Source organism: Anolis carolinensis, chromosome 5 (assembly GCF_035594765.1).
Source record: "Anolis carolinensis isolate JA03-04 chromosome 5, rAnoCar3.1.pri, whole genome shotgun sequence".
NCBI lineage: Eukaryota > Metazoa > Chordata > Lepidosauria > Squamata > Dactyloidae > Anolis > Anolis carolinensis.
Genome location: NC_085845.1, coordinates 79,290,866 through 79,316,402, shown reverse-complemented (window position 1 = coordinate 79,316,402; position 25,537 = coordinate 79,290,866). Strand labels below are relative to the sequence as shown.

Genomic DNA, 25,537 nt, shown 5'->3' with positions numbered 1-25,537 from the left:
CAAAATTGTAAATGCAAGTTAGGATCTCATTAAGTGCTAAGCATAGGCCTATTCAAACTACATAATTACAGTTATATATTCCACTTTAATCAGCATGGTACCATCCTATGGAATACTGGTATGTGTAATCTAGTGGGACACTAGGGTGCTTGGGTAAAGAATTCCAGATGCTCCTCCCTAAAATGCAAATCCTAGGATTCTTTAGGATGTTGCTATGGCAGTAAAAATGGAGCACAGTGCATACTGTGAGCGGGCCCCAAGATGCTAGCCCAGGGACAAACTTCGGCCCTCCATGTGTTTTGGACTTCAACTCCCACAATTCCTAAACGCTGGTTGTTCCTTTTGTTGCTAACTGCCATCAAGTTGATTTCAACTTACGATGAACCTATGAATGAGACTATCAAGTCACCATATTATCAACAGTCCTGATAATTTCTTGTAGACGCAGAGCTATTCCTTCCTTGATTGAGCCTATTCATCTAGAATGCAGACTTCCCAGTTTACTTCTGCTTTCTACTCTATAAAACATTATAATCTTTTCCAATGAGTCGTATCACCCCATGGTATCTCCAAAGTACAACAGCCCCAGCTTAGTCATTTTGGCTTCTACGAACAATGCAGACTTGATATGCTCTAGAATCCATTTATTTGTCTTTAGCAGTCCTGAGTATCCTTAGAACTCTTCTCCAGCACTACATTTCAAATTAAATTATATAATTTTTCACTGTTTGGCTTTCATGTCCATAGAACACACACACAAGATTGGAAATATGACAGAAACATTGAAGCTGGAAATATGATGATATGGACAATCCTAACTTTAATATCCAGTACCCTTCAGGATGTTTAGTTCTTTCACAGCTGCCCATTCAAAATGCATGCAAGAAACAAATGTACTTGTTTGTTTGTTTGCGGCACTTCTACACTGCCTTTCTCAACCCCAAAGGGGACTCAAGGTGACTTTACAACATAGGCAACAATTCAATGCCTTAAAAACAGTGTACAAAAACATTTAAAATGAAGTTATAAAACACAATTAAAACAATTAAAAGCATTTAGCACAATACTATCATAATAATTCACGTGATCCACAATACCACAATATTGTGGTAATGGGGCATGGGAGCATGGGGGATTCTAATAATGTTTGCTTCATAAATAGACAAACAAAAATCTAGTCTAGTCTTTTATATAGCAATCCGAGACATATACAGAATATGGTACTATGAGAGTTTCCCATTCATATATTTAAAGTAGCCTCAGGTTAGGGGAAGATTAATTTGTACTGACAGCCATAGAAGTGAGACTGAAAATGGGTCAAGTTATACATATGAAAGATTTCCTGGAGCACCCATTTATCCTTGCTTCATTCACTGGTATAAATGTTTAGACCTCAATCCTAGCTCTAAATAGCAGGAACAGATGAAGGAGTGTATATGTATGTTTGTGAAGAATATGGTCATTGACCCACAAATAAGAATTTCAGTCCCTACTGAAATGTTCCTTCGGACCCCAAATTCCTTGCATTGCAGAAAGCAAGACACTGAAAATTGTACACACTTACTATTTGTCTTATGTGCATTCCATTGCTGCGCATTTTTTTTGGAAATATAAGCTGTATTTCTGAAGGTGCTATGCTAGAAAAGGGGCAATTTCATTCCATGGGGGCAGAATTCTTGATGCCCTAATTTTGTCCCTTCCATGTAGCTACCTATTTAAGTTATATAACAGTTGACTTAACAGATTACATTTGGCTGACTTGAGACCTGTTTATAGGCTTCAACCCCTGAAATGGGCTTCCACTAGATGTCCAGTGCCGTCCAGCCACCAATGTGGGGTAAAAACAGTTAACATGGTTTTGCCTTGCTTAGGAAATGTTGGGGAATGCCCTGGAACTGCCCTGGAACACTGAAGGAGCTTCACATTTTGTGGTGGTGTGAACAGCTGGTTGTTGTTTATTCGTTCAGTCACTTCCATCTCTTCGTGACATGGACCAGCCCACGCCAGAGTTCTCTGCCGGGCATGGCCATCCCCAGCTCCTTCAAGGTCAAGCCAGTCACTTCAAAGATACCATTCATCCATCCATCTCGCCCTTGGTTGGCCCCTCTTCCTTTTTCCTTCTATTTTCCCCAGCATCATTATCTTCTCCAAGTTTTCCTGTCTTCTCATGATGTGGCCAAAGTACTTCATCTTTGTCTTTAAGATCCTTCCCTCTAGTGAGCAGTTGGGCATTATTTCCTGGAGTATGGACTGGTTTGATCTCCTTGCGGTCCAAGGCACTCTCAGAATTTTCCTCCAACACCACAGTTCAAAAGCGTCTATCTTCCTTCGCTCAGCCTTCCTTATGGTCCAGCTCTCGCATCCATAGGTTACTACAGGGAATACAATTGCTTTAACTATGTGGATCTTCGTTGCCAGTGTGATGTCTCTACTCTTCATTATTTTATCGAGGTTGGTCATTGCTCTCTGCCCAAGAAGTAAAAGTCTTCTGATCTCCTGGCTGCAGTCTGCATCTGCAGTAATCTTTGCACCTAGAAATACAAAGTCTGTCTCCACGTTTTCTCCCTCTATTTGCCAGTTATCAGTCAGTCTGGTTGCCATAATCTTGTTTTTTATGTTTAACTGCAACTCAGCTTTTGCACTTTCTCCTTTCACCTTGGTTATAAGGCTCCTCAGCTCCTCCTCGCATGGTACCATGTGCATATCTGAGGTTGTTAATGTTTCTTCTAGCAATTTGGATTCATCAAGCCCCGCACATTGCATGATGTGTTCTGCATACAAGTTGAATAAGTAGGTTCTCCTTTCCCAATTTTGAACCAGCCTGTTGTTCTGTGGTCTGTTATTACTGTTGCTGCTTGGTTGTTATACAGAACCAGCCCAGCTGTTTACATTGGTCAGTGCCACTATCTCATTTTCTTTGTGCTTTGTGACCTAAGGAAAAGGTGTGTTTTCTCTCTGCAGCAGTAGATGAGTATTAAAATAAGGATATGTATGTGAAAATTATATTAAATATCATTAAAGCTCTCTGGAGCTTTGGAGCTGCTGCTGCAGCGAAAGAAAATGTCACAGGTAAGGGTCAGATTGGCCCGACTGGTTGGGACTCTATTCTGCTGCTGCAGCAGGACAAATATGAGCAGTCTAGATGCTCCTGGGGACAGTGGCAAATTTACCTTTGTGCTTAGGTATGCTTAAGCACAGGGCCCAATTGGCCGGGGGGGCGGGAAGGGGCATCTTCTTGCCAAAAAAACTGTTTTATTTCACCCTCAGCATAAGAGGAAAGCAATGGCGAACTATCTCTGAAGAAAATGTTGGAAAAGAGTCCTATGATACATTTGCCTTAGGGTCACCATTAGTAGAAAATGACTTGAAGACACATAAAAACAACAAAGTTTCAGACTATATCTAGGACCTTATCACATAAGCTGTTGGAATCACCACTTATTGTGACAAATACGATGGTGCCAACAGGGGTTTGTGGGGGAACCCATCGCTCCACACCTCATATTGCCAGACTTACCGGAAACGCCATCCCATGGGAGGGAAGCATCCGCTGCCCAGCTTTCCCCAATGATCCCTATGAAACATGGGAAGCCTCCTATTTGGTCCCTGCAGCAGCACGTACCAGTTCCTCTTCATTTGTGCCATGGAGCCCTGCCAGAAGTAGATGTATGTCATGCCATGGGAGCCGGTGAGCTCCATGGTGCAAATGGAGAGAAACGTGCATATGCCATTGAATTTAGCCCATCTGATAATGTCGTAATAAGGAAATCCAATGCAGCTGTCAGTTATGCAGCTGGTTGGGAATGCAGTTGCACATCCAGTAACAGAATCAACAATGTTCTTAGAGATAAGAAGAAAGAAATGACCTAGTACTTGCATAACAAGAAAAGCCTGCTCGATCACTGTTTTCGTTTCCTAACACTGTTTTCCTTTCCTATTGATATGTGTAAAGTCAACAGGTATGGGTGATTGGGAGCCAGTGTGGTATAGTGATTTGAGCATTGGACTACAACTCTGGAGGCCAGGGTTCAAATCTCTGTACAGCCACTGGGTGATCTTGGGCAAGTAACACACTCTCTGCTTCAGAAAAAGGCAACAACAAACCTTCTCTGAATAAATATTGCCAAAAAAGAAAGAAAAAAGTAAAAAAGCAAAATACCCCACTAAACATATACACACAGACAGACGATTATAAAAATAAAAGGAGCAAAATAAGGAGCATAGTGTTGAGATAGCACACAGGTGGGCAACATCAGCATGTCAGCATCAACTTTCTTCTTTTGGGATTCTTAGTAGGCTGTGTGGACGACCAAAAATGAATAAGGGGATGAAGGGAAAGAAAAGAAAAATGTGAGAAGCCTAATTCTGGTATTGAAAAACAATATTTTAAAATGTTAAACATTACATGGGATCCTACAATGTATTTGAAAGTAGGCGGCCGCTGCTGACGCAAACCAAGGGGGGGACACTCGAGGCACCCCCATTAAAACTTGGTGCTGCCGTGGCCCCGCCATTGCCCACCGCTACCTCTATTATAATTTTCCACAGCAGAACCCGCTGTGCACGCGCGGAAAAGTCCCATCGCCCAAAATGGCCAATGGGACCCTTCTGTGCATGCACAGCGGGTCGCTTGCTCGCTCGCACAATGACATAAGGCACGCTGCATGCCTTATGTCACCATGTGAGCAAGCGACCTTCTACGCATGCGTGGAAGGGTCCCATCGCCAGGGCCGGCCGGAGATATTTTTAAATGTTAAGCGGGGGTGCTAAAAAGTGCCCCCGCCACCGGCCCCGCCTCCCACGCCCTGGCCCCGCCCAGCATGCCCTGGCCCCGCCTCCCACACTGCGTGGGAGGCGGGGCCAGGGCGAATAGTGCTGGGGGCGGGGCCAGAGTTGGCCCCGCCCCCGTCCAGCCCTTAGTTTTTGCCCTTACTTCCTGGTCGCGGCCGCCGATCGCCCGGGCGATCGGCGGCCGCGACCAGGAAGTAAGGCCCAAATGGCCTATCTGTGCTGTGCGTATGCGCACAGCACAGATAGGCCATTTGGCCCTTAGTCTACAAACTAAGGGCAAAAAGGCCTATCTGGCTGTGCGCATGCGCACAGCACAGATAGGCCATTTTGCCCTTAGTCTACAAACTAAGGGCAAAATGGCCTATCTGGCTGTGCGCATGCGCACTGCCAGATAGCCCATTTTGCCCTTAGTTTGTAGACTAAGGGCAAAATGGCCTATCTGTGCTGTGCGCATGCGCACAGCCAGATAGGCCTTTTTGCCCTTAGTTTGTAGACTAAGGGCCAAATGGGCTATCTGTGCTGTGCGCACGGGCACAGCACAGATAGCCCATTTGGCCCTTACTTCCTGGTCGCGGCCGCCGATCGCCCGGCGGCCGCGACCAGGAAGTAAGGGCCAAATGGCCTATCTGTGCTGTGCGCATGCGCACAGCACAGATAGCCCATTTTGCCCTTAGTTGACTCTAGTTTGTCGACTAAGGGCAAAATGGCCTATCTGGCAGTGCGTATGCGCACAGCACAGATAGCCCATTTGGCCCTTACTTCCTGGTCGCGGCCAACTAAGGGCAAAACGGCAGATCTGTTTTCAGCGGTTTGGCGCGGGCGCGGGGATTGAAGGCCCGCGCGGCCGCGCCAACACCGGAGGCGTCGGTGGCGCTACGGGCCGCTGTCGACGCCTCGACAGCGCTCCTAGCGGCCAGCGCCCGAGGCGGCCGCGTCAGCGGCCTCGTATAATCAACCGGCCCTGCCCATCGCCTATGTTGGGCGATGGGACCCTTCCGTGCATGCACAGTGGGTCCCTCGCTCGCGCAGCACGGGTAAAGCACCCAAGTCGCCCATCCGCATGAGCAATGGAAGCCCTGTGCACGTGCGGACGGGTGGCTTGGGTGCTTTACCCGTGCCGCGCGAGCGAGAGACCCGCTGCGCACGAGTATGAGTCCCATCAGCCAAAATGGCTGGACTCTTCTGCGCGTGCGCAGGGGTTCGCTTGCGCGGTGATGTAAGGCATTTTGGCCGACGGGACTCGTGCGCATGTGCAGAGCTTTGCTCGCCTCAGTTGAGGCCTTCTGTGTTCAGCGGGGCGGTAAGCCGACGGTGGTAAGTGCAGGGCCTTCGGGGGGGCGGGCGTGTGGCCACTAGGTTTGCCTACACGGCAAAATTACCTAGGGCCGCTTCTGTGTCCCAGACTATTTTCTCGGTCAACAGTTGCAAAGTTTTAATTCATTCTGAGATGTATCAGAAAAATTGCCTTTCTTCGCTTATCCTACTTTCTTTATTTTTTAAAAAAATATTAGTTATAATGCTATAATGTATTAATGCTTAAATGTACCGTTATCTCATTAAAATTGTACATTTGCACTAGCACTACTTCTTTTTTCAAAAAAGGAAGGGGGAAAAAGTTGTCCTTCAAACCAGAGGATCACACTAGCAAACTATGTTGCCCATTAAAAATGATTGGATGAGCTCATTGTGCCACTGTGGCAGTGTAGATGAGACAATGGAAGTGACAACAACCAGGAAAATCCAAAGAGTTATATTATGAGAACTCACACTGCTTTAGAGCCTGTTTTCCTAAAAAACATTAAAAGGTTGAAATAGTTTCAAAATCATTTTCCCTTCTCTGCTTGAAATCATGTAAGCTGAATACAATGTACTTTGAATCCATTTGCTGGGTAAACAGAGCAATGAGGGGAAACAGGTTAATCAGAATGTCATAAAATAAATGGCATACGTCTTACCTATCCACACAACTCTAAAGGGGCTTATATAAGACAGCATTTTCCTCTGGATCCTGGAATGTTTTAGCAATCTTATTGTGCTCTCAATGTAAGAATGATTCATATGTTGTTGTATAGATTTTTTTAAAAAAATTGTGGGTCGTCTGTTTTTGTTCTATTGAGGTGACTTTTGCTTTGTAGTTTTCACTAAAGGGGTTAAGGTACATTGAGAAAATTTGCTGAAAAATGATGCACACATTTACAGATAAATTATTATTGTCAGTAGAGAAAATGCAAAACAGAAACAGACAAAACCTTGTGCCATTTCTTTCTAACAGCTGATCAATAATTTCTGTGAACCGCAGTGCATGCCCTTTACCAGCAAAGGAGGTGGAGAAAGGAAATAATTTCAGCAGCAGGAAATGAAGCTGGTTCTGACCTGACAACATTGATTTATTGTGGGGAAGATCATTTTGTGAAAACAAACAAAAGGCCAACAACCAAGCCCTGGAGTGGAACAAGAACTTCTATCATGAAGGTCTTTTCAAGAATCACTGATAGCTCTGAAAAGAAACATAGTTTTTTAGACTGCAGTTACTAAACTACATGGTCATTGCATAGGATAGCTTAGCTTCAATTCTTTCAACTTATGGAGTTTAAGAACACACTCTTCAACTGCCCTTGTTTGTCAGAGGCTATGCCACTTAACTCTCTGTCTTCTAACCTTTTCAGTCACTTTTAAAATGTCTCAGTTTCTTTCTCCTCCTTTGTTTGCTCTCAAGACTTCATCCCATGGGATAATTAAAACGTTTCAGATCATTGGTTTTCTCTTAAGTTTCGTCATCCCACATTTTGAAATTAAACAGAAGATTTTCCTACCTTCATTGCACCTAATCCTTTTCTCCACTTTCTTTAAGATTTATCCCTTTGATTTGCCATAGGTCTCCTCCCACTGTCTACTCCCCTGTTTTCTTTGAAGCATAGAGTTAAGGCATCAGTCTTAAGCCACCACTTTTCTAGGGTCATTTGCCCTCAGTACCCTTCCACTAAAGCAGAGTTAAGGTATCAGTCATAAGGCATCTGTTGCACTATGGCCCTGAAGCCTCTTTTCACCACAAATCAAAAAGTTATGTCCATAAAAGCCAAGATTCAAAAATCCATACAGAGACAATTTCAAGATCAGGTACATAGATCCAAGACAGGCAAAACTATACCCCATGAAACAAGAACACAGGAATAGCTTTAAGACTTGGTTACATAAATTAGAAGGCCATGACACCGAGAGTTGCTCTTACAAAGAATTATATCAACATAAACCACTTTTAAAAGCCAAAAATCCCTTCCATGGGATCATTTCTTTTGCACCTGCTCCCCCGATCTCTGAGCCTTTTGGAGAAGCAAGTCTTTAATTTGTTGTCGAAGGCTTTCATGGCCGGGATCACAGCCTCTGAGGATGCCTGCCATAGATGTGAGCGAAACGTCAGGAGAGAATACTTCTGGAACATGGCCACACAGCCCGAAAGACATACAACAACCAAGTCTTTAATTGCTGTCACTTTTGTCTTAACTCTCTGACCTCGACTGACTTTCATCTTCCCCAATTCCCTTAGCCTGTACTTCTGGTAGATTCCCATGGGAATAGCCTTCACTGTTTTTCTAAGAACTGCCAGGAAATTCCAAAACATTGCTGCCTTAAGATTACAAAACGTTTCTCCTTGGACCCTCTGAATCTCTCCCAGCATCCCTTACCTCATCTTCTGAACAGTCAGAATCTGACCAGGTCACAACAGCACCATTTTTCTGGGGTCGTTTGCCCTCAATACCCTTTGTGTCTCCAGCTACATTTACAGATATGCTAACAACATTGAGCTAACTTGCATGGATTTTTAAAAATTTGGATGCATATCTTTAAAAATAATCAAATTCACTAACATATTCACCTAAAGGAACCCTTGGAGTTTTGCTAGCCCTGCACCTCAAAACAAGCATTGGCCCAGATAACCAGCCCACCCCTGGCAGCATAAACTAATCAGAAAAGGCTAGAAATTGCAAAATCTATTTTTGTTAAGTCATTTATATTATGCGGGGAGGTAGAGAGATGTTTGCATGTACTTGGAAACCCAGAAGTGTGGTCTTGTGTATCTGTGAAGTCATGCAGTAATGAAAATATGACATTGTGAGAATGAGTCAAATCTTGAAATTGCGCACGTTTTCTGGTTAAAAAAGTAATTAAAAAGGGGGCATGACCAATGAGAACCCATGAATGGGTTGGGAGTTATTTATAAGCTAGTTCACTAAGCAGAAAGCGAGCAGCATTTTGAAAACATTTTTTGGATTGATTATGTGATAACAGGAGGGACTAGCCAGGTTTATTCTTGCTTTCTGTTAAGGTGGGTTTGAAATACCAGAATATGTCTTTTTAGACCATTGTGTAGGCTGAGCTCAAACGGGAAAGTGGTTTTCACTCAGTTAACTTTGCAAGAGAGAGATGAAAGATGAAATTTTGTATTGGCTGCAGTTTCTCCTGAGTTGTGTGTTCTTCCTCTTTAACTGCTTTTGCCATATTTTCTACACTCTGATATTGTATGATCAAATGTGTCCCAGTCTTCATCTGAAATGCTGGAAGATGTGTAAAAAATGACAGGAATCCTGTAATGATGTATAAAAATGCACATCTGCATTTTCTCCAAAGGAATGAAAACTTGGTAGAGTGTGTGGATACTGTTTGCGTTGCTACTGCTGTCAGTAGGAATTAGCTGCAAGTATCTACTGTCCCCTATATTGTTTGTATTCACTTTAAGGCTGCATTTCCATTTGATTGATCTTTCTGTATAAGAACAAATGGCAGTTATTATTACATTGTAAAGCTTTCCATTCTTTCTAAATATACCAAGAAGATACCAATGCTGTGGTTTTGCCATCAATATATTTCACCAATATATAAACTGAAAGGCAAAAGATTGATCAACTAGTGTTTTTCTTTTCTTTAAGGGGCTGACAATGCTGTTCAGTCTCTACAGCCAAATAGAGATAAACACTCAGTATCATGGCATGAGCCTGCCTCTATCTGTTCATTCATAGTAGTTGGAGCTGCTTATATCTGAAAATGAATTATGCCCTCTGCTGGGGTAATGATGAAACATATTAAATTAAAATATTCTGTCTTGGATAGTTGTTATAAAAAGCAGACTTTGGAAAGCTTACTTTTTTGGATAACAGTTTCCAGAATTCCCCAGCCAAAATGCCCACTGACTAGATTTGAGAAAATGTAATAAAAAAAGACCTCAGCTTTTCAAAGCATATTTAAAAAAAGGAACTTGGGGATTTACCAAGTCAAGTTATTGAAATGTACTGTAGAAAGAGGTAAAAGACAATAACAAATGATCAAAACAACTCAAAATGTATTTGCTTGTACACTTAGGTATATTATTTTAAAGCCAACCAGACACACTAAACTGCTCCTCTAGGCATGCCTGTGATGTCCCAGGCCCAGCCAAACACAATAGTTTGCAACGGATCTTGTGAACAAGCCAGCTAGTTTTTATTTCCTTTGAAATCCCTAAACTAATCAATTATAGTACAGAATAAATCAGACTGGCAAACTGTACATTTGCATATAACAGCAAAAGAAGAGATGCTAAATGATGGAGCAGAACACAATTCTCAACTTTCCACCAAATGCTGATGTAGGAAGAGAGGGTAGACATCACTGAGGAAAATAATCATCTACCTATTGCATACAAGTGTCCAGTTTCTCCGTTTCTTCAATCATACACCAATTATAAAAGGGACCTAAAAACTCAAATATCTGAAGGTCTTTTGAATTTCATAGATAGTGACCTAGCTCAGCAATGGAGCTGATGCAAGGGAGAGTTCAATCTAAGTAGAGTGGGCTCTTGGGACTTCATCACACTATAGCATCTGTTCATTTTAAATCTGGTTTCTGCATCCTGCACAATTCTGGGGTTTGTAGTTTAGTGAGGCCCAGGACCTCTCTGGCTGAGCAGCTTAAAGGCCCCTCCCTAAATTACAAAACCCTGGAAATCTGCAGAAGGCAGCAACCAGAATTAGGACCATACCACATGGATTTCTCCTTCCATGTTAGGATTCTTCCAGGACAGAACTGCTGGAGCCCTTCACATGATGCAGAGCTACTTCCGGCAGGGTGCCATCCTGGTTCCATCCTGGAAATGTCCTAGGATAGATCCCCGAGAACACAGGTGGCTTCCTGTATTCTCATTACGTAGAATGGGGCCAGCACAGGGGGAATCCAGGTAGTGATGCTTTCCTCTGTGTGAAGGCACTAATCTGGGAGATGCAAGGCTTGGGATGACAGTTTTTCCCACTGCCTTATGGATTCACCATGCTGCATAGAGAATTTCCCTGCTTCCCACGAGTTAGGGATTTATTTATTTATTATTTATTAACAACATTTATACCCCGCTCTTCTCACCCGAGGGGACTCAGGGCAGTTTACAGAGATTGGCAAAATGTAATGCCCAAATCACAGTTATAAAATCAAAACAAGGGATCTTAATGTGATGAGGTTCTAAAAGTGGATAGATGCTATAGTGCAGTGATTCCCAAAGTGGGTGCTACCGCTCCCCGGTGGGCGCTGAAGCAATCCAGGGGGGTGGTGATGGCACCTATTAGGACACGGGGGCGGGGCCTCTTCCCAAGTGCCGGAGGCAGGTCTGAGCACCTGAGGCTCCTGTTAGGACACAGGGGGCGGAGCTAGAGGGGTGGGTGTGGCTTCTTCCCAAGAGCCCAAGACAGGGCTGAGAATCTATACCTCTCCTGTGAGGCGCTTGTTGGGACACAGGGTGGAGCTAGGGAAGGGGGCAGGGCCTCCTTCCAAGAGCCCAAGACAGGGCTGAGCCTCTACCTCTCCTGAGAGGCCTTTTAGGACTAAAGAACGGGGCTAGGGGTGGGGGCGGTGCTTCTTCCCAAGAGCGCGAAACAGGGCTGAGCCTCTGTATACCTCCCCTGAGGCACTTGTTAGAACACAGGGGCAGGGTAGGTTCAGCCCCATCAGGCACTTGGGAAGAGTCCCCGCCCCCTCCTCAAACCACGCCTCCTGTTGTCCTGGCAGGTACCGCAGGACAGGGATAGAAGCTCAGCCCTGAATCAGAGCTCACAACTCTGCCCATCCCAGTCCTGACCGCCCATTTGTGGCCCCGCCCATCTCCCCTCGCAGCAATGCATCTTGGACTAGGGGAGAGCCTCAGCCTCGCCCTCTTGAGCAGGAGCCACACCCACCCCTATAAGCCACGCCCCCCTTTCCAGGGGGCACTGAGTCATATTTTTTCTGGAAAGGGGGTGGCAGGCCAAATAAGTTTGGGAACTACTGCTATAGTGTGATGAAGTCCTTTGTATCTGCTGGGGTTTAGCTGCAAGACCTCCTATAGATATCAAAATCCGTGAATAGTCAAATCTCATTATATACAGGGGCATAGAAAAATGCCATCTCTTATCTAAAATGACGAACAACTCAAATTTTGTGTCTGCTTCTATATATGTTGTTACCATTGCAAATGCTGCCAAAATTTGTAGCAAACGTGGCAAGCACTCTCTGGTGCTATTGAATGAAAGACTATCCCCCAGCATCTTAGAACCCTATGTGACTGCATGGGAGAGCAGAGATAGGAACCTATTAGTTAAGATTAATTAAGTTGGAAATTTTAAAAATGTAAAGCTGTGACTTAATTCAACTTACATTTTAACCAAAATGACTGACATAGATACTTTAGCATTAATTTAATTCCAATTCAATTGCAATCGAATTAGAAGTTTTAGCTTTTTAACTATTAATTACACACACTAAGACTTTTTTACTAGCTTTCCTGTCTCTGGAGCAGAGTGTCTTTTACCATACCATAATTAAAGAAAGCTACAGGATGAGAAAGGAAAAATAATTTTGATGTCTTACATAGATGGATGTTAATAATGGTACAGTAGTTGGTAATTCTGAGCCCCTGGTGACACAGTGGGTTAAACTGCTGAGCCACTGAACATGCTGACCAAAAGGTCAGCAGTTTGAATCTGGGGAAGCGGGGTGAGCTCCCACTTTAGCTCCAGCTTCTGCCAACCTAGTAGTTTGAAAACATGCAAATGTGAATAGATCAATAGGTACCACTCCGACAGGAATGTAACAGCACTCCATGCAGTCATGACGGCCCCATGACCTTGGAGGTGTCTACAGACAATGTCGGCTCTTTCACTTAGAAATGGAGATGAGCATTACACCCCAAAGTTGGACATGACTAGACTTAATGTCAGGGGAAAACCTTTACCTTTACTTTTACCTAAAAGGAGTAGTAGCACACAGGTCACCAGACATGAATTGGCCAGCTTGAGTTCAAAGCAAATACTTGTTCTGATTCGGAAAGTAATCCAATCTATAAGAAAACTACTTAAAGCAATGGTATAGTAGTGAGTTAAGGGGGTTGGTGTTTGGTCTAATTACCTGCAGGTTCCTTATATGTGAAGATTATGATGGAAAATATGAGAAATAGTGGATCTCTCAGACAACAAACTTGCAAAGTAGAAGTGGAACAGTCACGCCCACTCCCACCCTAAGGGTCTAGCAAAGAAAAATACGCTTAATCTTCTTTGTAAAATGTACAAACTATATCTTCACTTGTAATCAATTGTGCATACGAAAATACATGTTCTAATGGAAGAGAGGTTAGAATGGTTCAAGAACAAAGTGGGCGTGAAAGCAAATAAATGGGAAATTACCATAAATATATGCTGTCCTTAAATTCCTATAAAGTAACAGGCAAACAAGCAAGTAAAAAGTGTAGACATACACAAAGTTACTAAATCTAACAGATGAGAAAGCCCACTTTTATATGTGAACTAAGCAGATACATGAACAATATGATAGGTCCATTTATTTGTTCTGAAAAACTGAAGGGTATAGATATTCCCTGCAAAATAGTTCACTTGACTATCTATCTATCTATCTATCTATCTATCTATCTATCTATCTATCTATCTATCTATCCTGTTGGGCATCAGTGTTTACCCAGTTGCTGCTTTCCTTTCCACTCCACTATTTCTTCTATTTAGAGTCCATGCAATTAATAAAAAGACACCACAGTGTTACTTATTAGTTAATCTAATGTGATTACGTAATGACAACAAGTGAGCTCGACTAGTGGATATGAATAAATGAACTTTTCCACATAGGGTATTTAAAAAGGGGTGCATTCTGGCAGAATCATTCACACACACACATTATGAACAAATCCTCAGCAGTGTTGCTTAGGGCATTTCCAAACAGCGTCAAAATTGCTGGTTTGAAAACTGGGGCAAAAAAATCAGAGGACCTGACAGCAAATCCACACAGGACTCTCAGCCCTGAGAAATGGTCTCCCGCCATTCTCACATTTTCCTTTGAAGTGGATTAAGATGGAGTGGCGACAGGGGACATTCGACAGAAGTTTTTTTAAAAAGATCTTTATCGAGGTGCGCTGGACCTCATATGCACACAAACGGAGATCCAAATGTACACAGTTCTCTCTCTTCACCCAACTCTAAATTCAAGCTCTGTTTAGTATTAGATAAAGTTTTTACCCTGACATTAAGTCTAGTCGTGTCTGACTCTGGGGGTTGGTGCACATCTCCATTTCTAAGCTGAAGAGTCGGCATTGTCCATAGACACCTCCAAGATCATGTGGCCAGAGCGATATCTATTGATCCACTGACATTTGCATGTTTACGAACTGCTAGGTTGGCCAGAAGCTGAGGCTAACAGCAGGAGCTCACTCTGCTCCCCAGATTCGAACTGCCGAACTTTTGGTCAGCAAGTTCAGCAGCTCAGCAGTTTAACCCACTGTGACACCGGGGGCTCCTCTGTTTAGTATTATAAAGATCAAAAGAAGGGAATGGTTGCAGAGCGTTCTAATTGCTTTCCCATTCTGCTTCACTTGAGCCACCTGTGTGTCAGTGGCTCCATTATTTGACAGCCCTGTCTGCTGCTTCGGGTTTTTTAAAATGCACGCATGTGCTAGGAAAGTCCACACCAGGGTATAGGAAGGTAGTCACATGTTTTACATGACTGAAGAGATATACAGTCATGTGAAGGTGTACATTTTGGACAGAATTAGGTTTTGAGCACACTTTTTAAACACATATTTTTCAGCTATTAACATGATTCCGTCAGCACTTTCCCCAAACATTGTTTAGCCACCTCCCATTTTACCCCAGTTACTTCTGGGTTTAACTGCATGTGTAGAAGGGCCCTCAGTTATTCAACAGGTTCTCTCATTAGTGGAAAGAGCCAAAGGAAAGTTTTATATCTTCACTGACAGTTTCATTTCCTTTGCAGTAACCTTTTGTACTTCCAAGAAGAAAAATGAAAAGACTCTTCATTACTGCCTTGCTTCATAGCTCAGATATTCCCCATGGTCCAATGTACGCAATCTAATTTATTTTTATTATTCACTGAAGAATTTTGATTTTTACATCATTATGATATTTTTCATCCCATGTCTTCCCATGGTGTTATATATTCTACTCCTCTGTGTGATTTGAAGGCTGGAAATGCTTCAATGGTAGAGATACTGTTTTTCTCATATGCATTGAAACACATTCTCTGATGCACTATATATTTAAGATACTGCCTTTCTAAAATATTAACAAGATGCTTCTTTGTCTCTTTTTATATCATTGTAATAATTTGCCACAGGATGTTTGTGTATGTATGCATGTATGCATATGTACACAGGCACACACACACACAAGAGAGATTAATAATCCTAGCTTCAATACAAATATGATTCGATACAATTCTTTTGCAGGAAGGAAACAGGCATTCCTATTCCTCCAAATAACCTCTCATACATTTTGGCTATCAATTTAACACATTTTACCTGTTTTCTTACAGGGTGCTGAGAAAATTTTGTCAATGAATGAATCAGGGGAGCTTCAAGACCTTTTAACCAAAATTGAGGTAACTAATCAATTTATATTAGTAGATATTTTATATATTTACATTTCTTTGGCTGGATTCAAGCCTCAATGAAGTTCTTTCATTTCTTTGAGGACCCCTTTGTGGGGAAGGGAGATCACATTTTCACTCGTATCCATAGCCAGTACCCTCTCCACTGGATACCTGTCCAACTCACATGTGAACTGCACTCCAGTGATGCATCATATGCCCTTCAGCAACCTATCCAGGACAGCCAAGAGATATTTGACAGCTCGTTTCAGGGCGCTTCCAGACAGGGGTAAAACCACAAGGGCACAAAAACTGGGCTTTTCCAGGCAGGGTGTCTAGATGTCATTCTGGTAACTACCAAGATGGCACCAAGACTCCGAGAAGCTCCCCAAATAGCTACTCGCTCCCTGTCTCCTGGCACATCATTTCTACATGCCAGAAGGACTCCAGGAGTACCTTAATGGTGGTCAATTCAATTTTAAAATTTAAGGGCTTATTTTGGGATTTTGGGGGAGGGAGTGGGTGCCCCGTTGGTTGTGTGGATTGAGCCTGGGGATTGTGTGACACGGTCCCCAGGCCCAATTCATACAGGCCAACACCTGACAATATCCAAGAAACACTGATATCTATATCAAATAGCAAAACAGCAAGTTGTAAATTGTTATACACAATTGTGTTATATGGTAGTTAAAAATATGAATCAATTTAATCTGAAAATAAATTGCTGGACAATGATACACAGGGTACAATGCCCAATAATGCAGTTTTTTTTCTTGCAGAAGTTTCTCGTATAGTCAGTTTTATCTTCACTCTTTCATATGGTATTGTAGAGAAGCTTTGTGTTAAACAGATATTATTGATATGATTTTATTTATTTGTTTATTAAAAGGAAAAAGGGGAGTTATGTATTGATGAAGACAGGTCTCACATGGAAGCCAGCTGTGTTCAGCGGGTTGCCATGGCAACGTAACCTCTCTCTGGAGGGAAAAGGGGGCGTGGCTAAGATGACAGTTAGAGCATATTCCCTTTTAAAAAGTTCAGTTGCTGTGAGGGTTTTAAAAGGAGTGGCTGTTAGGGGTTTGAGAAGAAGAGTTGCGGTTAGGTTTTGGAAAGATTAGGAGCTGGGGAAATCAGCTAAGGACGGCAGCTTATGGTCACTCAGGGGAAAGGCTGGGAATATAAGCTGACCAGGGGAGTTTAGTATACTGTTTTGAAGAGAAGTTATTTAAGAAATATCCATTCAAGAAAGACTACATTGTAACTTAAGATCCGGAACGTTTACTGATTGAAACCATACGCTTATGTACCAAAAATAAACTTGAATTTTGTTATTGTTCATAAAGATAAGTCTCCTTGCCTCTCTGTAAGCCTGTTACCTCACGTTGGTGGCAGTTACCGTACCTATCTATATAAGTTACCGTACTTTCCTATATAAGTTACCATCTTTACTCATTTAAACCCAATCAGTTCCGTTATCCTTCCTTATCCACTAAATCATCCCTGTCATACATTCACACATCCTCCATCCCTCCCTCTCACACGTGCACACATCTCCTGAATTGGAGGCAGCAGTGGGATTTAAAGACAAAGATTTCCCCTGCCTGAGTTGAGTACCACAAATTGGGCTCTCTTCAGTTGGTGGCACCGGTGGGATTCAGAAAAGGATTCCATCCCTGTCACCTCAGTTCTCTTCAATTGGGGGCAGTGGTGGGATTCAGAAAAAGATTCCTTCCCTGCCTCACCTCTTTTCAATTGGTGGCAGCGGTGGGATACGTTTAACATCTCAAACTAAGTGCCTTAAGACCACATAGGAAGAAATCGTGAGGTAAAAGTTAAGAAAAATGGCTACCAGACTACAAAAGAAATTAGCAGGAGAGGCTAGTGAATACCAAGGAGATAGTTCGGACTCTGAGCAAACCCCTGAGACAAGGGAAACCCTTAAATATAAAATTGAATTGAGAAAATTAGAATTGGAGGATAAGCAAAGAGAAAGAGAAAGGGAGGATAAGCAAAGAGAAAGAGAAAGGGAGGATAAGCAAAGAGAAAGGGAGGATAAGCAAAGAGAGAGAGAATGGGAGGAAAAACGATGGCAACTGCAGAAGGATACAGAAATAGAACTGAAACGAATGGAATTACAAAAAGCCAGTCAGACTGAGGAAAAGGAGAGAGAGTTGAGAATGAGGGAATTGGAATTGGAAAAAGAGAAATTGGCACTGTCTCAACCACACATTATTAACCAAGAAGGGAATGGTAGGACTGAAGCGTCTGATCTACTTCTGAAGAGATTCCCAAAGTTTAATAAAGATGATGATGTGGAAAAGTTTTTGATTTCTTTTGAGAGGTGCTGCAGAGATTTTGAAATTGATGAGGGAAAATGGATGCTTTATTTAAGACCCCAAATTTGTGGGAAATTGTTAGAAATATATGGTGATGTACCTGAAGAGTCACACAGAGATTATAATTTCTTTAAAAAGCAGGTACAACAGAAATTGCAACTCACACCTGAGTTTTATCGTTTAAAATTCAGATCTCTGAGGAAAGAAAAGCACCAAAGCTTCGCACAAGTAGCTTCAAAACAGGCTCAATTATTTGATAGTTGGCTCAGAACCTCAGAAGTGGAAACTTTTCAACAGCTGAGGGAATTAATTAAGTTGGAACAACTGTTTCAATTAGTGCCCTCAGATTATCGGTGGTTAGTTCAAGACAGAAAGCCATCAACTGCCAATGAAGCGGCTTCAATGACAGACCAATTAATCACTCTGAGGGAAGGATTTAGGAAGGATGAGGGAGTAAGTGAGAGAAGGCAGAATAAACCGCCATTTTACAATTATCAAACACACACACAATACAAAAAGACGCCTGCAGTAGAAAACACCGCCTACAGGAGGCCTGAGGTAATTAATCAGACCAAACCTGAGGTAAAAGCAAGGTGCTATCAGTGTGGGAAGTCTGATCATCTAAAATACCAATGTCCTCTTTTAAGAAGAGATAAAACATCCTTCTTTATGAATAAAGAGCCCAAAGAAAATACTCTTAATAGGGATATTAAGTTGCTAAGCAGTACTGAAACAGTCCCTAGGGAGAAACAATGTTTATTTATTTTATCCGATGATTTTTCTGAAGATTATTTTGAGCCTATCACTATTGTGAACCAACAAAAACAAGGTTGGAGGGATACAGGATCCCAGGTGTGTGTTATCCACCCAAAATCGGTACCTCAGAAATATCAAAAGCCCACCTCTGAGATAAATCTAAAGGGTTTGGGACCAGCTGTACCAGCTGAGGTAGTATCTCTCCCAATTGAATACAATGGATGGAAAGGGATCTGGGACTTTGCAATTAGCTCAGATATCCCTCATGAATGTTTAATCGGCAATGACCTAGCTAGACAAGTTAAGAACTGGAAAAAGTTGTATGAGGAGAAGGAAGATTACAACAGAAGCCCTATTCAGGAAGCAGTGTGCTTACCTATTCAACCGGAATCTGAACAGGGTCCAGAATCCAGTTCCACCATTACCGAAATTGTTAGTAAAACAGGGGGAGTTCAAGAAATTAAACAAGCTCAGGAGGAAGATGAATCCCTGAAGCCTTTGTTTAAGCAAGCCAAAAATTTACCAGATTCAGCAGAAGAACTACCCAATAAATTTGTCACAAAAGATGGTGTGCTTTACAGAGAAAGCAAAAGTTTGAAATCAGAAGAAAGGTCAGAAATACATAGTCAGAGTTTCACTGAAATTGAAAGGCAAGCGCAGGTGGCTGAGAAACTGAAGGAGCAACAGGCAGAGCGGTTGGGCATGGGCTTGGTGTCCAGGAGCTCTATTTCTCACTCTGTCCTCTCAGAGATGCAAGTGATAGAACAAGAAACGCCAGTGACTACAAAGTCCACACAGTCCCAGCTAGATCTCTTTGAAGACATCGGAAGCTTCACATCTGGACCACCAAAGTACAAAGATAATCCTTTTTCATTAGGCGATGCCTTCAGCTCACAGTGGGAGACAGACAACTCCTCTTGGGAAATGGACAAAGGGGAAGAGGAGGCAGACATTGCCATCTCCAGCATCCGGCCTATTGGTGACAGACCCATTAACAGAAGAGAGACAGAGAGCAAGATATCAGTAGTGGAGTCCAATGAAGCTCAGCAGAAGTTTGCAGGGGCCAAAGTCATCTCATCTGATATGTTCTTTGGACGGGAAGCTGATACAGTTCCAGTGGCTGAATATTTGACCGATCTTCAGTCAACAATGAGAGTGGCAAGAGACATCGCACAAGAACATCTAGCTGTAGCCCAGCAGAGACAGAAGAGCTACTATGACAGGTCAGCCAAACCAAGAAGCAAGCGGAGGTTATTTTTCGATGGAGAGAGTGGTAAAGACCCTGACGTGATGGGGATTGGTAGTTTTAACTATCAGCAGTTTACTTTCAAGATTCTACAAAAATGTTTGGACAATGTTTCGCAGGACTTCTTAAATGACTCTTGGAAGTTTCGCAAAAAAACATTTTGGGACAGAGAGAGTTCATTGTGTTGCTGGGAAGGACGAGTGTAATTATCCCCAACAACATGTTAACCTCTGGAATGTTCCGCAGAAGGAAACATCGATGAACTGTGCCAGGTGGCATGAAGAAGATCCCTATGAAATGTACTGAGTATCGGAAGATGTTTAGTCCAGTGTATAAATAAAGACTTGGGGAATACCCCTGAATGAAAATTAAACTGTTACAAATATGATTTATGGAAAATGTATTTTTAAAATGTCTTTTGATTTGAGATTGTGAATCTTAACAGTGGGAAAGGTGACCAATACGTTTATGGTTTGTATGTTGAATGGTAAGATATGGACATGTTATGTGTATATGCAATAGTGAAGGTTTGTATTTTATGATTTATGTATTGTATTTAACTTTGTGTTTTATTTCAGGAATACTGTTATATATGTATATATGTATGTACTAATTATTTTTGCCATTCTAGGCATAGAAAATGCAAAAATAATCTTTCTAAGGGGGGAGGTGTAGAGAAGCTTTGTGTTAAACAGACATTATTGATATGATTTTATTTATTTGTTTATTAAAAGGAAAAAGGGGAGTTATGTATTGATGAAGACAGGTCTCACATGGAAGCCAGCTGTGTTCAGCGGGTTGCCATGGCAACGTAACCTCTCTCTGGAGGGAAAAGGGGGCGTGGCTAAGATGACAGTTAGAGCATATTCCCTTTTAAAAAGTTCAGTTGCTGTGAGGGTTTTAAAAGGAGTGGCTGTTAGGGGTTTGAGAAGAAGAGTTGCGGTTAGGTTTTGGAAAGATTAGGAGCTGGGGAAATCAGCTAAGGACGGCAGCTTATGGTCACTCAGGGGAAAGGCTGGGAATATAAGCTGACCAGGGGAGTTTAGTATACTGTTTTGAAGAGAAGTTATTTAAGAAATATCCATTCAAGAAAGACTACATTGTAACTTAAGATCCGGAACGTTTACTGATTGAAACCATACGCTTATGTACCAAAAATAAACTTGAATTTTGTTATTGTTCATAAAGATAAGTCTCCTTGCCTCTCTGTAAGCCTGTTACCTCACGTTGGTGGCAGTTACCGTACCTATCTATATAAGTTACCGTACTTTCCTATATAAGTTACCATCTTTACTCATTTAAACCCAATCAGTTCCGTTATCCTTCCTTATCCACTAAATCATCCCTGTCATACATTCACACATCCTCCATCCCTCCCTCTCACACGTGCACACATCTCCTGAATTGGAGGCAGCAGTGGGATTTAAAGACAAAGATTTCCCCTGCCTGAGTTGAGTACCACAAATTGGGCTCTCTTCAGTTGGTGGCACCGGTGGGATTCAGAAAAGGATTCCATCCCTGTCACCTCAGTTCTCTTCAGGTATATTTAAAATACCATTGTTCGGCAGTTTATTTCCACACCTGATAATGCCTGGATTTTACTGAAGATCTGAGTCTTACCAAATGTCTAATTAATTTGGGACACAGTAGGGAAACCCTACTTTTATTCCAAATTAATTTGCTTTTACTTGAGGTGTCGTTTGGACCCCTCAGGTAAAAGCGCAACAGGCCCTGCATTTTTGGGCCTGTCTGGAAGGGCCCTCAGAGACAGAGGAAATGGCAAACAACTGGAATATCTGCTGACCTAGACTATGGGTGAAATGGGGCTGTTGCTGTTCCATGCAGCTGAACCCACAGTGGGCTGGTCTTCTCTACATCTTGGACATGCCTACATGGGCCACATAGCCTGAAACAGACCAGAAGTTGAAGCAGTGGGAGTGGAGCTCTGACTTGCCAAATGGGCCAAACTCAGTTTGGCCTTGCTGGATGGTAACACTTACCTTTTGGTTGTTTGTTGATGAGAGAGCTCCTGGCCATCACCAATGTCAGCAAAATGCCCATTCAGCCCGGGAAAAGGAGAAGGGCTGCCTTTTTTTGTCTTCCTTCTTTTCTCCAGGTTGGTGGGCACCTTTCTGACATCTAGAGAGCTCCTGGCCATCTCTAGGCACCTTTGCTGACTGCCCAAAGATGGCCAGGAGATCTCTTTAGCCCTATAGCCATTTTGTGGTGACAAACAACAACAAAGCTAAATCCAATAATTTCTGAATGTATTTTTTACTTGTGCTGTCTTCCAATGCTGCCTGCCTATTTACTTACCTCCTACTCTCATCCTCCTACATGTTGCTGCTTTTGCATCCCTTGCTCATCTGCAGCCTCCTTTCTTCACTTGGGCGTCAACACTGCTCTGTCTTACAGCAAGTGTGAATCAGTTAAAATTGTTATATTTTGTAGTATGTAATAATGTTCATCATTATTATTTTCTTTGAAATAGTTTTAGTAAGGATAAAAAAAATAAATTACAAATAATAATGATAGTACTTAGAAAGGCAAGAACAGTCAGATCCCAAGCAGTTGGGTTCTGGAGACCTGGCCTTGACATATTATAATGGTTTTATCTATTCTCTTATTAGCCCTGCTACTACTGTTATTTTGCTATTATAAAGATACAATTGCATGCCAACAAGTTGATTTTTCTAGACATGCGATTACTCAAATATTCTAAGCAATTCTTGTCATTTGGGCAATTATGCCTTTTAACAATGCAAGCTTATAAGCTGAGTGTTGTCTTTCTTCTCCTTTCTTTGAGGGAAATATGTGTTCATAATTTAGCATTCTCAGGTATAATTGTCTCTGTGTGAATTAACATGCATATGAGGATTTCAACACCAAAGCTTTCAAGGGTTTACCTTCCTATGAGACAGAACAGATGTTACACTATTCTTACAATTATTAAGGTATGATTTTTAAAGTAAAAATCAGAGTCAGAGAATCTCAGAAGAAAGTTGGAATGGAGAAAACCAGAGGGAATTTCCTTCCTAATGTAAATATTAGCTGGGCTGGAATAAAATTATTGGAGACAGCAACAAGTGCAGAATTAAAGCCCCAATCAGGATATCCCATCACACTATACAACTTAAACAACAACAACAATATTCATGCAATTAATTCTCCCATGAATAAGATTGCATCTGTTTTCACCATATGGCAACTATATATAAAAATATGAACAAGAGGAAGCCAACTCTGTATTTTCCCCATTAGGTGAAGGTGTTTTTTTTTGTTTTTTTTACAAAGGGAACTGATGAATAACAAGGGGATGCTGACTCTTCCTAGGCATTCCTTTTTCTTGCAAAATTAATTAGGATTGTTGTTGTGTGCCTTCAAGTTGTCTCAGACTTAGGGCAGCTCTAAATCGAAAGTTTAGGGTAAGGGCAAGGGAAATGGCCTTGGAAGGCCTCATCTGGTCATCAGGCCTTAGTTTGACCCCTGCTTTACATTTTTTTCCATAAATGAGAGTCTCCAAATTCACTTCAGATTCCATTGGGTGTTGCTGTGCTATTAAAACGAGTAATATTTTTGTTAGAATGGCTACCACAACCATAATGTACTTACGTAGCCATGGAATAATGCTATTAATGGCCAAATGGCAGATATAGTTACTGCAGAAAGACAGTAGATACATACGTACATATGTACAGTAAAAAGATGAAAAGAGACAGTGTTGATATTTGAGGTCATAGATTCAGGGCATAGATATGGCACTAATTGTATGAACACCATGAATGTACAGGGATGTTTTTCCAATCAATGTCAAGAAAATTTATTGGACATAGTTTCAGTAACTGTGGAGGCATCTGAGCAGCTTTGGGCTATGGAGAGCTGGTGGGAAAATTTAACCTTTTCTCTCTTTGTTACAGTCTCAACAAAAACATATCCCCAAAAGCTGCGATTTGCACTGCAAGGGAATCTCATATTCATGCCAGTAGAGTTTTTCTTTGAAATTCAAATTCTCTCAGAGGGAAAATTTGTTCAGAACCATGGCAGGAGAGGATATAAACTTTTTCCCTCACAGTTTCTATGATCACAGATGTGTTAATAATACTCTTGTGATTGCAGTTTTAATATACAAGCAAGCAAGGCAACTTAGTAACACAATTAATGTCACACCTAGTTCAATCCTCAAACTGCAGAATACAATATCAATAATGGACACTAGTATCTTCTTTCCCCTTTCTTTTTGCAGAAAGTTCAACACCCCCATGAATGCCTCTCATGTGGGGGCTTTGGTTTTATTCCGTGCTCAGCGTGCCATGGGAGCAAGATGTCAGTGTTTCGGAACTGTTTTACGGACTCATTCAAAGCCCTAAAATGCATCGCTTGCAATGAGAATGGGTTGCAACGCTGCAAGACCTGCCTGAGCTAAGGGATGGCGCCTTGATACACACAACCACCTCATTTTATTATGTCAACACAGCAGTTTGTTATATTCTTTTATATCAAGGGAAAAACCCCACCATGTTTCTCTAATTCAATCAATAAAGTTCATTTATAATAAAAATGTATGAATACATATTTCATGAAGTCCTTTATTTAAAGAATTTGCACCATTGCTCGTCAGCATATAATAAGCTAATGTGATACCTGTACTGAAGAAGGTCCAACCAGCCCTCTGTATCTATGGATTTTGCATCTATGGATTCATCCATTGCTAACTTAAAATGTTACCCAAGCACCAAAACAAACAGATATTGACATTTTATACATATTTCACTGTGCCATTGTATATCATGGGACTTGAGTTACACATATTTTGGTATCTAAGGGGGGGAGAGGGGAGTTCTGGAATCAAACCTCAGTGGATCCCAAGGGCCTACAGTATGGCACTATAACACTAAGTAATGTAGAGATGCTGCCCAATATAATGGATTACGGGCATCATTTCAAAGTTCCAGCTACAGTGTGAATTTTTGAGGGCAGCACACTTTTCTATTTGTGAGAGATTCCCGCAGGCCTCGATGTCTTTGCTAAATTTTGAATGTATTTTAAACCACTGAAATTTGGTCATGACCTGGCATTCATGTTTACCTAGAGCAACGGTTCTCAACCTGGGGGTTGTGACCCCGGGGGGGGGGGGGCTGAATGACCGTTTCCCAGGGATTGTCTCCACAGCCTCAAGATAACACTCTCAGAACAGAAGGAGGAACATATCTCTCCCCTTCACTCAAATTACTTGAGTGCTTTGCCGCACTTTGTTGTCCCATCCTAATCCCCCCCTTTGCTGCCCACTCTCCCACTTATGAAGCATGCACACAACTGCCCTCCGCCTCCTTTCCTGTGTCTCAACTGCGAGCGTAGCTGGCTCCACCAGAGCAGCCTGTCAGGCATGAAGCCACCAGCTCCATGCCTCAGTCTCAGGCAGCCTGCCTCAGACTCCGAAGCCCACGTCATGACAGCGGCAAAGGCAACTTCTTGCTCCTAATCACAATAATCTCCTTTGTGCAATAAAGTCCTTGATTGGTTGGTTTCT

At 42.1% G+C, this 25,537-nt stretch overlaps 1 protein-coding gene across 1 annotated transcript in view; it reads left to right on the top strand.

Moving 5' to 3' along the window:
• The window catches only part of grxcr1 (glutaredoxin and cysteine rich domain containing 1), a 72,745-nt gene extending 48,163 nt beyond the window's left edge, over positions 1-24,582 (top strand). The window contains exons 3-4 of the mRNA XM_062981638.1: positions 15,619-15,684; positions 24,254-24,582. Coding sequence (XP_062837708.1) covers positions 15,619-15,684; positions 24,254-24,433 — 246 coding nt within the window. The 3' untranslated portion in view covers positions 24,434-24,582. The remainder of the gene's footprint in view (positions 1-15,618; positions 15,685-24,253) is intronic.
• The last annotated feature ends 955 nt before the right edge of the window (positions 24,583-25,537 follow it).